Source organism: Bos javanicus, chromosome X (genome assembly GCF_032452875.1).
Source record: "Bos javanicus breed banteng chromosome X, ARS-OSU_banteng_1.0, whole genome shotgun sequence".
Classification (NCBI taxonomy): Eukaryota; Metazoa; Chordata; class Mammalia; order Artiodactyla; family Bovidae; genus Bos; species Bos javanicus.
In genome coordinates this window covers 94,543,259-94,556,961 of record NC_083897.1, presented here as the reverse complement: position 1 = coordinate 94,556,961, position 13,703 = coordinate 94,543,259, and the positions used below count along the sequence as shown (strand labels likewise).

Below are 13,703 nucleotides of genomic sequence, written 5' to 3'. Positions count from 1 at the left end.
CCCCACCAACCCCTTTCTCATATCTGCTGCTGCTGCTGCTGCTAAGTCGCGTCAGTCGTGTCCGACTCTGTGCTGCTACCTTTTAAAGATGATCTGTGCTAAGTGACCTTTCTCTGGCCTCAGTTACTGGGCTCCTGTGGATGTTTATAGGAAAGAAAAATCCCACCCTGAGCCAACCCAGCAAACAGACAGCCCCAGAACTCCAGTATGTTTAGTTTCCATTCATCTTACATCTAGATGACGGGGATAAGGGAGACATGGAACTAGCCCCTCTCCAGGCAAGATGCCAGCCCCAGATCTTGGACAATCCTGGCTTATGTGTATTCAATGCCACATTCAGAGCCTTCCTCACCCTGCAGGATAGTCCCTCCTTCTCAAGAGAAGAGATACCTGGAGACTTAAAAGAACACAAGTTTGGAGATTGGGCTCAAATCTTCTGGACATGAACAACAGCACCAGGCCAGAGGTATCATCATGTCTAAGTGGAGATGCTTCATCCACATCAGCTTTTTGTTGACCATTCTCCTGGAACTGATATACCAGGGTCCTTCTGGGCCCTCCTCATCAAACACAAATGTTGGTTCTGGGGTGATGGAATAGAGCTTTTGGATTTGCAAGGAAATTAACTCTTTGAGGGCAAGAGGGGATGGTTATTTAGCCTGCTTTCTCAGTCCTAGGAATCTAGGGAAGAGTTAACTATTTTCTGAGCACATGTCAGTTGCTGCATCAGGGATTTTAGAGTTATTATTTGAGTCCTTACAGCTTCCCTGTGAGCTAATTTCTACTATTATCCCTGTCACATAGAGAGGGAACTGAGGCTCAGTTTCTGAGATTAAATACAGGAAGTGGCAAAACCAGAATTTGATTCTAGGTCCATCTGGTCACAAATGCCCTACTCCCACTGCCCCACACTGAGAATGAACTAGATATGTGGGTAGATGGAGGGATCATGGCTTCAGAAAAGGTGAGGAAGGAAATTGATAAGTTACTTGCTGTGTGGCCTCGGGTGCTGGGCCCAGTTAACACATCCATACAATATGAACAAAAATATTATGTAGCCCAGGGAGCCAAGGTGAGGATTAAGTAAGATCATGGGTGCCAAATGCTTATCTTGCTTTCAGTGCCTGATTGCACTTATCAGGTGCAACTCTTTTTTTCTCTCTATATCTTTTGGCCATGCCTTGCTACAGGCTTATTTGCAGATTGAACTTCTATGCAGAGTACGTCATGCGAAATGCCAGGCTGGATGAAGCACAAGCTGGAATCAAGATTGCTGGAGAAATATCAGCAACCTCAGATATGTAGATGACATCTTAATGGCAGAAAGTGAAGAGGAACAAAAGAACCTCCTGATGAAGGTGTACAAGGAGAGTGAAAATGCTGGCTTAAAGTTCAACATTCAAAAAACTAAGATCATGCATCCGGCCCCATCACTTCATAGCAAATAGATGGTTGGCGGGGAGGGCACGGGGAGAATGGAAACAGTGACAGACTTTATTTTCTTGGGCTCCAAAATCACTGTGGACAGAGACTGCAGCCATGATATTAAAATATGCTTCCTCCTTGTAAGAAAAGTTATGACAAACCTAGACAGCATATTAAAAAGCAGAGACATCACTTTACCAATAAAAGTCCATCTAGTCAAAGCTGTGGTTTTTCCAGTAATGTACAGATGTGAGAGTTGGACCATAAGGAAGACTGAGAACCAAAGAATTGATGCTTTCAAACTGTGCTGCTGAAGAAGACTCTTGAGATTCCCTTAGACAGCAAGGAGATGAAAGGAGTCAATCCTAAAGGAAATCAACCCTGAATGTTCATTAGAAGAACTGATGCTGAAGCTGAAGCTCCAATACTTTAGCCACCTGAGGTGAAGAGCTGACTCATTAGGAAAAGACCCTGATGTTGGGAAAGATTGAGGGTAGGAGGAGAAGGGGGTGACAGAGGATGAGATGGTTGAATGACATCATCAACTCAATGGACATGAGTTTGAGCAATATCTGGGAGATAGTGAAGGACATGGAAGCCTGGTGTGCTGCAGTCCATTGAGTAGCAAAAATTCGGACACGACTGAGTGACTGAACAACAACAATGCAACATGCAAGATACTAGTTTTCTAACCAGGAATAGAACCTGCACCCTGCAGTGGAAGTGCAGAGTCTTAACTACTGGACAGCTAGGGAAGTACTAAGGTGCAGTTCTTTACACTTGAGTTCCTAAAAAGGGAATTGAGAAAGGAAGTGTCAGTTGCTCAGTTGTGTCCGACTCTTTGCTACCCCATGAACAGTAGCCTGCCAGGCTCCTCTGTCCATGGGATTTCCCAGACAAGAATTCTGGAATATGTTGCCATTTCCTTCGCCAGGGGATCTTCCTGAGCCAGGGATTGAGGGTCTCCTGCATTGCAGGCAGATTCTTTACCATCCAAGCCACCAGGGAAGACTTTAAAAAAGGGGGAATAGATTTGGTGATATAGAGCTAGACATGTATATCACAGTATCTTATATAGAGCAGAGTTCAATGAATGACAGCCATTCTGTTATATTCTAAAGCCTTGTTACTCAAAGTAAAATTCATGGAGAAGGAGCATCAGCAGCACATGGGAGTTTGTTACAAAGTCAAAATCTCAGTCTCCACCAGAATCTGCATTTTAAAAAGATACAAGAAATTCATATTCGTGTTACAGTTGGAGAAGAACTTGTCCCTTGATTTGTGATCTTCTGTGAGTCTTCTGTTATGAGACTTTGCAAAGCTCACTCAAATATTAGGCAGATCCACCAAATGAATGAGAGAGTGTGTTTTCTCTCTTCTCTGGGCCTCAGTTTCTAAACCTGTACCTTCAGGCTTGTCCAGGAGCCCTGGGCCAAGGATAGAGTCTACCTAACCCAGCTTCCTGTTTTTCCCTCCGCTGTTGATGAAAAGCTATTCTATGCATTCTACCATGGTTTCCCACTATGCCCATAGCTTGGTCACCTCTGTTCAGGCCCCATGCTGAGGCCCATGAAGCCATCTTGGACCTGGATCTGCCTCACTTTGCTTTTATCTCCAATTTTACCCTGTAAATCTGCTTCCAAAATCACTGTTTTATTCATATGTGCAAACATTTATTCATTCTTTTGTTCATTCTTTCAGCAAGCATAGTGATAAAGAGCATGCACTCTTGAGTTTGAATCTTGGTCCTGCCAGCTATGGGACTCAGGACAAGTCATGTCACTTATCAGCATCTAATTTTACATATCTGTAAAATGGGGATAAGATTGAACCCACTTGTGAGGATTAAATTAACTAATTATATGTGAAAATATATGCTAAAATTAGTGGCAGGCAGATAATATGTCCTTGATAATATTTATTTGATTCTTTTTTAACCAAACATTTCTTGAGGCTGACTGTGTGACTTAAACTGGGCTTGGTATTATGAAAAGAGGAAGATTAATTGCAGTGGGCCTGCTCCCAAAGAGTTCACAATCTAATGGGGGAAATAAAAATGAAAACAGATAATTTTAATGAAGTATGCTGGGAGGAAAGAGAAGCAAGAATGTGGAATAATAGGAATGGTGAGGCCAACCAGGAGACACTGGTCAGTTCCCCTGCCCCATACCAATGACAAAAATGACACCTAAACTGAGTTTTGAAGTATGAGCTGTCATCAGGAAAACAAGGTGAGGGCAGGGCTGGGGAATCCAAGCAAAACGAGCACAGGAACAAATGTTTCCTCATTAGGGGAACTGGAAGGCCTTCAGTGTCACTGGAGTGTAGGGCACAAGCAGTGGTAGAGAGTGGTCAAAAGTGAGACTGGAGAGGTAAGGAAGAACTATGTGGTAGAGGGCAGCTGAGTACCTGGCACTTACTTGATGGTCTCCAAACCATCTTATCTGTTTGCACACCCATCAGAAAAAACTTGATCATGTACTTCCCAAGTATATATTATTTATTAATTTATATCATCTATAAATATACTACTCAGCAAATAGGTTTATCGTGAAGCATACAAAAATATAAGGCGCTCAGAACAACGACCACATAAGAGCTGCTGAGCGCTAGAGCAGTGCAGTGGGCTGGGATTTGAGAAACCATAAAGAGGGAGAAACAACCTGGTGCACACATGTCGGGAGTGAGTAAGTAAACATAGAGGGTGCCCACCTGATTTTGGCTTGTCTGACCCAGTAGATGACAGTGCCTTCTTTGAGATGGTTAATGTGAGAGGAGGGGCAAATAAGAAGAAGCTTACTGGGGCTTCATTGGCTTATAAAATACCTTAATATGAATTAGAAAATGGCTCCTGGCTTGTAACTCAGATTTAGCAGATGAGTGAGTTCAGCACAGGCAGAGATTTGGCCTTTGCTCAGACCCCCTCATGAGAAGTGTGCTTTGTGCTATAAAGAATCTATAACCCTCTATTAACAGCAGCTCTAGGGCTTGAGCTCTGTCATTAGGAACCTCCTGGCCTTGGCAGACAGATGGCACTCCCCTAAAGCGAGGAAAGGTTGGAGGAGGTAGGCAGTGTGCACCTGCCTAGGGATTTTATGGGGAAAATGCTGAGGTATTAAAGAGGGCTTCCTGGAAGCATGATTTCCAAATAGGTAAGATTGGAAGGAACCAGGATCACTGTACATGGATAATTCAGGAAAATCGAAGGAAAAAAAGATGGCATGGGTTTGGCATATGAAGACTAACCAGGGAGGTTGCTGACCAAATGATGCAAGAGCTAAGCAGTCAGACAGAATGTGGATTTTTGGTCTAATAGAAAAAAAAAAAAAAAACCTCCAAAATAATATTTTTTTTAATTAAGCAAACCAGGCTGGAGGAAATGCTCTTGGGCAGACTCCATGGAAAGTATGCTTGCTGGAGGCAGCACACACACAGAGGTCCCAGTGTGCTGCTGCCTGACTAGCTCCACCCTACACCCCCACAATCCACCAGGAGACCTTGGGGCAATGCCAGCTCAGCCCACCCCCACATGAGCCTAGCCACAGCAATAGTCTGTTTCAGCTGCCTAGAAACACTTCCTGCCTGAGTGGTCTCTTCTGCAGGTTGCAAATGCTCCTCAAGTGTTCCTAGAAACTGCTGCTTTGGGCAAATAAGTTCATTCTACCCCAACCACTTCCTGGTATGTGTGCATTAGTTTATCCATTTGTAAAATAGAAACTGTTGTTCCTGCCTCTTACAGAATTACAGTAATATTTTTTAAGACACTGAACTATCTATCACTCCTCAAAAACCAGGTCTGACCCATCCCCACTTCAAGATTTATCTAGGACTCCCATTCTCCATATGAAGTTGTCAGTGCCATATGAGCGCATTGATTCTGGTGTTCAAAGCTTTTTATTGTCTAGGCCTACCCAACCACTCCAGACTTCTCTCCATAACTCCTTTCCCTACCTCTCTGTTCCATCCAAATCTAACTTTTTTATTCCCTAAAACATGGTCTCTGTATTTTCTTGCTGTCTGTGGGGAATGCCCATTCCAGAAATAATTGCTGAATGCCCACTAAGTGCCAGGCAGCATTCCAGGCACTGGGGATACAGCAGCAATTAAGACAGACAAAATCCCTGTCCTCAAAGAGCTTACAGTCCAGTAGAGAAAATAGATAAGGGAAAAATAAACAAAAAAGTATATGTCAGTTTGTGAATGAGAAGTGCTACAAAGAAACAGAAAGTAGAGCAAGGGAGATAAAGAGTAGAAAGATGTTGTTTTAGTGATCAAGGATGTCTCTCTGAGGAAATGACATTTGAACAAAGACCTAAAAGAAGAAAGAATATAAGATTTGTGAATATCTAGAGGAAGAGTGTTCCAAGCAAAGGCTTTTAAACAGGAGTATGCTGAAAAAATTTTCCAGAAACAGCAAGGAGGCCTTTGTGGCTGGAGAAGAATGAATAATGGGAAGAGAAGGAATAGATAGAGTTAAGGAGGTGACAGTAAGCCAGAAAGCATAGGGCCATGGAGGTCCTGGGAGGACTTTGGCTTTTACTCTGAGTTGAGACAAGAGCCACAGAGAGTTTTGAGCAAAGAAGGGACATGGCCTGACTTAGGATTTAATAGGATCTGTCTAACTGCTGTGAAGAGAACAGATAATAAGGCAGCAAGACTTTAAAGAGGGAGGCCAGTTAGTATAAATACTGCACTTATCCAAGAAAGAAAGAGCCTCCCTGGTGGCTCAGTGATAAAGAATCCACCTGCACTGAAGGAGATGTGGGTTCGATCTCTGGGTCTAGATGATCCCTGGAGGAGGAAATGGCAACCACTCCAGTATTGTGACTGAGCACACATGCAAGTATTCTTGCCTGGGAAATCTCATGGACAGAGGAGCCTGACAGGCTACACCCCATGGGGTCGCAAAAGATTTGGATACAACTTAGCAACTAAACAACAACAACAAAACAAGAAAAGTTGGTAGTTTAGACTAGAGTAGTAACTGTGGGAGTAGTGAGAAGTAGATTGTTGATGTATCTAAAGATAGGATCAAAATTCCCTGATGGATTAGGAGTGGAGCATGAGAGGAAGAAGGGAGTCAAACATGACTCTAAGATTTTCAGTGGAACAACTATTTCCTGAGATAAGGAAAACCAGGGGAGGAGTGGAATTGAGAGGTAGGGGAGATACAAGGAACTCAGTTTGGGATACCTTAAGCTTTAGGTGCTTAGTGGAAATGCTAGTGAAATGTAAAATAAACAATATATAGGTCTGGATTTCAGAAGACATGTCCATACTAGAGATACAGATTTGGGAGTCAACTGTGTACAAATGATATTTAAAGCCATGGAACTAGATGACCTCACCTACAGAGTGACTGTAGAAAGAACAGAGGAGAGGAAGGGGAGGTCTAGAATAGCACCTCCAAGTGTCCCAAAGATTTAGACTCAAGAAGAGAAGGAGCCAATAAAGGGGACTGAAAAGTTATGGCCAGGAATGATCATCTGTCCAAATCTTCCTTGATTTGACCTTCCACACAACCAAGGCTGTCTCCTCTAGGACCTTTTCTGTAAGACTTGAGCAAAGGCGATCCCTCCCTTCTTTGAACTCCATATATTTCACTACCTTCCTTAGAACAAAAAGAAAAATGTAGGTGAAACAAGTCTGAGTATCTCATCGGTCTCTGAGCCCCTTAAGGTCAAGGTCAAGCCCCCTAAGGTCAAGATCAAACTTAGATGCCTTTGCAGTAATTTGCATTCTGCTTTAACAATTTTTACTGCCTGTGCTACCCACTGTATTATTTACTTAGTTTCTTTAAGTAGATACACTTTTTAATATTACTTTTTCAGTTCAGTTCATTCGCTCAGTCATGTCTGACTCTGCGACCCCATGAAATGCAGCAGGCCAGGCCTCCATGTCCATCACCAACTCCCAGAGTTCACCCAAACTCATGTCCATCAAGTCAGTGATGCCATCCAGCGATCTCATCCTCTGTCGTCCCCTTCTCCTCCTGCCCCCAATCCCTCCCAGCATCAGAGTCTTTTCCAATGAGTCAACTCTTCGCATGAGGTGGCCAAAGTATTGGAGTTTCAGCTTTAGCATCAGTCCTTCCAAAGAACACCCAGGACTGATCTCCTTTAGAATGGACTGGTTGGATCTCCTTGCAGTCCAAGGGACTCTCAAGAGTCTTCTCCAACACCACAGTTCAAAAGCAGCAATTCTTTGGGACTCAGCTTTCTTCACAGTCCAACTCTCACATCCATACATGACCACTGGAAAAACCATAGCCTTGACTAGACGGACCTTTGTTGGCAAAATAATATCTCTGCTTTCCAATATGCTATCTAGTTCAGTCATAACTTTCCTCCAAGGAGTAGGTGCTTTTTAATTTCATGGCTGCAATCACCATCTGCAGTGATTTTGGAGCCAAGAAAAATAAAGTCTGCCACTATTTCCACTGTTTCCCCATCTATTTCCCATCAAGTGATGGGACCAGAGCCATGATCTTAGTTTTCTGAATGCTGAGCTTTAAGCCAACTTTTTCACTCACCTCCTTCACTTTCATCAAGAGGCTTTTTAGTTCCTCTTCACTTTCTGCCATAAGGGTGGTGTCATCTGCATATCTGAGGTTATTGATATTTCTCCCAGTAATCTTGATTCCAGCTTGTGCTTCTTCCAGCCCAGCGTTTCTCATGATGTACTCTGCACATAAATTAAATAAGCACGGTGACAATATACAGCCTTGATGTACTCCTTTTCCTATTTGGATCCAGTCTGTTGTTCCATGTCCAGGTCTAACTGTTTCTTCCTGACCTGCATATAGGTTTCTCAAGAGGCAGGTCAGGTGGTCTGGTATTCCCATCTCTTAAAGAATTTTGCACAGTATATCGTGATCCACACAGTCAAAGGCTTTGGCATACTCAATAAAGGAGAAATAGATGTTTTTCTGGAACTCTCTTGCTTTTTCCATGATCCAGCAGATTTGGCAATTTGATCTCTGGTTCCTCTGCCTTTTCTAAAACCAGCTTGAACATCTGGAAGTTCACGGTTCACATATTGCTGAAGCCTGGCTTGGAGAATTTTGAGCATTACTTTACTAGCGTGTGAGATGAGTGCAACTGTGTGGTAGTTTGAGCATTCTTTGGCATTGCCTTTCTTTGGGATTGGAATGAAAACTGACCTTTTCCAGTCCTGTGGCCACTGCTGAGTTTTCCAAATTTACTGGCATATTGAGTGCAGCACTTTCACAGCATCATCTTTCAGGATTTGAAATAGCTCAACTGGAATTCTGTCACCTCCACTAGCTTTGTTCATAGTGATGCTTCCTAAGGCCCACTTGACTTCACATTCCAGGATGTCTGGCTCTAGGTGAGTGATCACACCATTGTGATTATCTTGGTCGTGAAGATCTTTTTTGTAAAGTTCTGTGTATTCTTGCCATCTCTTCTTGATATCTTCTGCTTCTGTTAAGTCCATACCATTTCTGTCCTTTATCGAGCCCATCTTTGCATGAAATGTTCCCTTGGTTTCTCTAATTTTCTTGAAGAGATCTCTAGTTTTTCCCATTCTGTTGTTTTCCTCTATTTCTTTGCATTGATTGCTGAGGAAGGCTTTCTTATCTCTCCTTGCTATTCTCTGGAACTCTGCATTCAGATGCTTATATCTTTCCTTTTCTCCTTTGCTTTTCACTTCTCTTCTTTTCACAGCTATTTGTAAGGCCTCCCGAGACAGCCATTTTGCTTTTTGCATTTCTTTTCCCTGGGGATGGTCTTGATCCCTGTCTCCTGTACAATGTCCATAGTTCATCAGGCACTCTATCAGATCTAGTCCCTTAAATCTATTTGTCACTTCCACTGTATAATCATAAGGAATTTGATTTAGGTCATACCTGAATGGTCTAGTGGTTTTCCCCACTTTCTTCAATTTAAGTCTGAATTTGGCAATAAGGAGTTCATGATCTGAGCCACAGTCAGTTCCTGGACTTGTTACTTGTTAGGCTTATTCTAAGCAACAATATCTATGATCTCATGTTTTCAACATGCTAGTTATATTTTTAATACACATTATAGTCAATATATGGCAACTAAAATAAAAATGTTCAATTGTATTCCTCCTAAAGTTATTTTATGCGCCAAAACAACAAAATTCATTAAACACTTTTGAAAACATAAACTCCTAAAACCATTCCACCACATACCAACTGTGTGGTCTCTATTTCCCCACCTGACAAATGGAGATAATGATAACTGCTTCACCTGGTTTTATCTCCCTGGCCTCTCCTGGCCTCTCCTACTCTGGCTCTATGGTTCTATTTTGCTCTTTTTCTCTCCCCACTCCCCATCTTCCTCCTCTGTCTTCTTTGTATATCTCTCTTTATGTCTCTGACCATCTCTTTCTTCCTTTGTTTCTGTCTGTCCTTCCTCTTTTCTGCTCCATTAGGACCATCAACAATAAAGTCTACATTACAGAAGTCAAAAAGAAGGACCAGGCAAAGGAAATCTATGAAGAGAAGCCTATCAGCAAGGAAAAATAGCTGCTCATGTAGGCATCAGGTAAGGCTCCATTCAGTATGAAACATGACAAATTCATCTTAGATGTGTGATCAGGGGATTACACATGGTCTCACTTGGCCTCAATCTCTGCCTTTGTAAAGTGGGGACAGTGATCTCTACTTCATAGGATTACATGAAGATGATGTGAGTTAATGAATATCAAAGCCTATAAGACAGTAAGTGTTCAATAAATGGGAATTTATTCCTCACTTCCACCTTCCTCCCGCCAGCAGGATGTGGCTTATTTAAGAATTGGCATTTTCCAGTAAAGTTATGTTCAAGTGAGATTTCTCTAAATCAAATCCTGTTTTCTAACTGAGTTCTATTCTGCTGGCAGAAATGTATTGCCTTCCTTCAGGGTTTCCTCTTAGCCTCCAAAAGAGTTTCATCAAGGACAGAATAGGTTTGGCTATTGATTACTGAGGAATTAATGCCATATAAATAAGTTTAATCTAAAGCATGGGGGAGGGGTGAGTGTGAGGAGTTATTTGAAGAGCAAGAGGTATTGTGTATAAATTGAAAGCTCATTTTGTAAAACAAATCATTAGCCTTTTATTGTTTTATTGTAGATTCAGATTTTCAATAACATAGTTTTGTTATGGGTAAATTGCCTGTAATAAAATTTGTTAGGCAGAATATTTAAGGCGTGAATGAGGGAGAAAGACAGTTTTAAAAGTAGTTTTAAATACTCACTGTGGGCGAGGGACTTAGTAGAAGTCTGAAAAGTTCTGCTGGGGCCAGAGAAGGGGCAGGCAAAACTAGATCATCTAACAGCTCCCCTCACCTTCATGAGATCCATTCTCTGGACCAGTACCAGCTGGTGGTGAGCTTGAGGCCTGGCCAATTGATGAAAAGGCTGAGTGCAGAGGTTACAGTGCTGGAAAAGACAAGCATTGGATATGTTCATGTACCACCTCTGAGGACAACTTGCTTGTGCACAAATACCACACAACTGTGGGGGCGGCACTATGGGTCAACCATAAGAGAAACCTTTCCTGATAAGGGACCTGCCCCTTTTCCATCTGCTTACCTCTGATACCACTTCTATCCTACATTCCTTTCCCATTCAAGGAATAGAGGGCATGTTTAAAGTTGAAGATAGTTTGGTTACAAACTTGGTCTCATCTGAACCAGCTGTGTGAAATCATTAACTGTCATATTTCCACACTGGTAATTTCCCTCCAAAATTGTAAAAAGTGGGGAAGGGTTTCCTGGCTTGGCTCCATGAAATAATATATTAACAAGACTAGGGGATTCAGAACCCACACTTGCTTTCCTCTGGAATTACTACTGAGAATGGGAGGCAATGAGATGACAATGTTAAGGACAAGCTGCCCCAGAGGATATCTCAGGCCCTAAGCGTGGAGAAACATTAGGCTGCCAGCCTTGCTTCAAACTTCATCTCGAGGCATTTGAAGGCCACACTGGCTACCGCAGAATCGTTATATGAGCTGTCCAAATATGGATTCCTGGGCCTCACCCTACTGGAGTCTGCATGAGTAGGTTGTGGAGGGGCCCAGGAATCTATCTTTATAACCCATTTGCAAGTGAGCTTGATGTCCAATCATTGGAGAACCAGTGATCTGGGCTAGAGGCCTCCTCTGAGGGACGAGTGGGACAGACACAGAGAAATCACCCATGTTATGTGGCCACTCTCACTAAACTGTTTATCTGCGAAGGTCCTACCTAATTTGACCCTGCTCACCCAGAGAGACAGTGTGGAATGTGGAGGGGGGAGACACAGACACAGACCTGGGTTTAAATCCCAGCTTTGACCTTCTGTGAAGGTGAGGCAGCAGGCAAATCACCCACTGGCTCTCCTTCACTTTTCCCATCTGCACAATGAGCATGCATAATCTTCGGCCCAGGACCACTGTGAGAATTTGAGAAAATTCCTCCCCACAAATCACTGGTACCCAGGAATGAAGACCTGATGATAATTGTAATCCTTAGCATTATCAAGAGATAATTATCAGAGAAGGCAATGGCACCCCACTCCAGTACTCTTGCCTGGAAAATCCCATACATGGAGGAGCCTGGTGGGCTGCAGTCCATGGGGTCGCTAAGAGTTGGACACGACTGAGCGACTTCACTTTCACTTTTCACTTTCATGCATTGGAGAAGGAAATGGCAACCCACTCCACCGTTCTTGCCTGGAGAATCCCAGGGACAGGGGAGCCTGGTGGGCTGCCGTCCATGGAGTTGCACAGAGTCAGACACGACTGAAGTGACTTAGCAGCAGCAGCATTATCAAGCACTTACTAAGATCCAAGTATGGTTCCAAATGATTTACATAAATGATCTCACTGAATTTGCACTAACTTTATCTATGAAAGAGGAGCTATTATCCTTCCCATGCTACAGATGAGGAGTCTGAGGTGTAGAGAGTGTGAATAACTTGTCCAGGGGCCCACAGGCAGCAACTGAGTCCTTGGAGCCTGCACTCTTAAACCCTAAGCCATAAATGGCAGCTCCCTCCTCCCCCCCACCCATTCTCCTTAAGGGTTAAAACAGAGGGGAGAGCCAATCCTGTTGAGATCAAACAGAACAAAGACCTCTGAAAGGAAGGAAGCCAAGGGAATGTATGTAAGCAGGCACCTCAGAGAGTATGGGGGCTCAGTTTGCCCCTAAGTTTCCTGACAGCTGTAGCAGGAAAGGGGGTGGGGAGCAGAATTCCCTAGTTTCCATGTTCGGGGCGGGGGGGGGAAGGAGGCACAGAGGCATATCTAAATGGACATTTGTCTTGGACTGAAATTCCAGAGGAGTTGATCTTGTGGCCAGCTCAGCAAACATCCGGGACCAGAAATTCGTCTGTGATTTCATGAGGTGCTAAAAGGCTTATTCACACACGTGATTCTGTGAGAGTCAAAAGGCAGAGGGGGAAAAAACATGAAATTCTATCTAGAAGAGAACCTTGCTAGACTGTAAGTTCCCACAGCAGTAAGGGATGTTGGGGGAGACTGAGGCCCTGTCTGTGTATCTGTCTCTCTCTGCAATGCACACCACAGGGTGTCTCCAGGAGGAGATCCAGGCTCATGAGGACATGACACTCCTCCAGAGCCTGGGCTCCAGGATGGATGGCAAATGAGCCAGGATGAAGTTGTGAGTGATAGCCAGACTGCCAGAGCCTGGAAGCTGAGTGGAGGCTGGGTCTGTCAGGCTGGGCATGCTTGGAAGAGGCAGAGTAGGGGCAGCTGATTGTAGGTTTGGGAGAAGCATGTGGTATTTGGGCAGGTGGGGTGGGGTGTTGGAGGCAATGGAGCAGCAGGTGGTGCAGAGCTCACTTCTCATCCTCCCCAGATATTGCCCCTTTTGATGTCCCTTTACTTGGCTTTCTGCCTGGTGAACTCTTCTTACCACCACCCATGCAGGTGAGGCTGACTTGCCCCCATCCACTATGATTGAGAGGGGAGAGACCTGTGTCCAAATTACCTTTTGTTCGTCACTGCAAGACCAGTCTGCCTTCCCCAGCTCAGGGATCATGGCCAACTTTGTGGTCCAGTATGATGTAGCATTGGAGGACATAGTAGGAGATGTGCACGTGATAGGGCCAGCAGAATGGAAAGTGGGCTCAGGAGTCAGACAGTCCAGGGAAACAAGGCGCTGGCCCCCACGAGGTACTTGTTTGTTTCTCCTTGGGGATCAGTGAGGACTAGTGCACGCAGACAAGGTGGTGTGTAGCAACACATGACTTCACAGCGGGGAGGCACGTGTACCCCAAAGGCTTAGAGACCTGGAACTTGA

The 13,703-nt window shown here is 43.8% G+C and overlaps 1 protein-coding gene across 1 annotated transcript in view; it reads left to right on the top strand.

Annotated features, from left to right (window-relative positions):
* Positions 1–474: 474 nt before the first annotated feature.
* ITIH6 (inter-alpha-trypsin inhibitor heavy chain family member 6) overlaps positions 475–13,703 on the top strand; it is a 34,556-nt gene continuing 21,327 nt past the window's right edge. Inside the window, 8 exon segments of the mRNA XM_061408799.1 lie at positions 475–575; positions 2,902–2,967; positions 2,969–3,052; positions 9,847–9,913; positions 9,916–9,959; positions 10,061–10,103; positions 10,771–10,901; positions 13,320–13,500. Coding sequence (XP_061264783.1) covers positions 475–575; positions 2,902–2,967; positions 2,969–3,052; positions 9,847–9,913; positions 9,916–9,959; positions 10,061–10,103; positions 10,771–10,901; positions 13,320–13,500 — 717 coding nt within the window.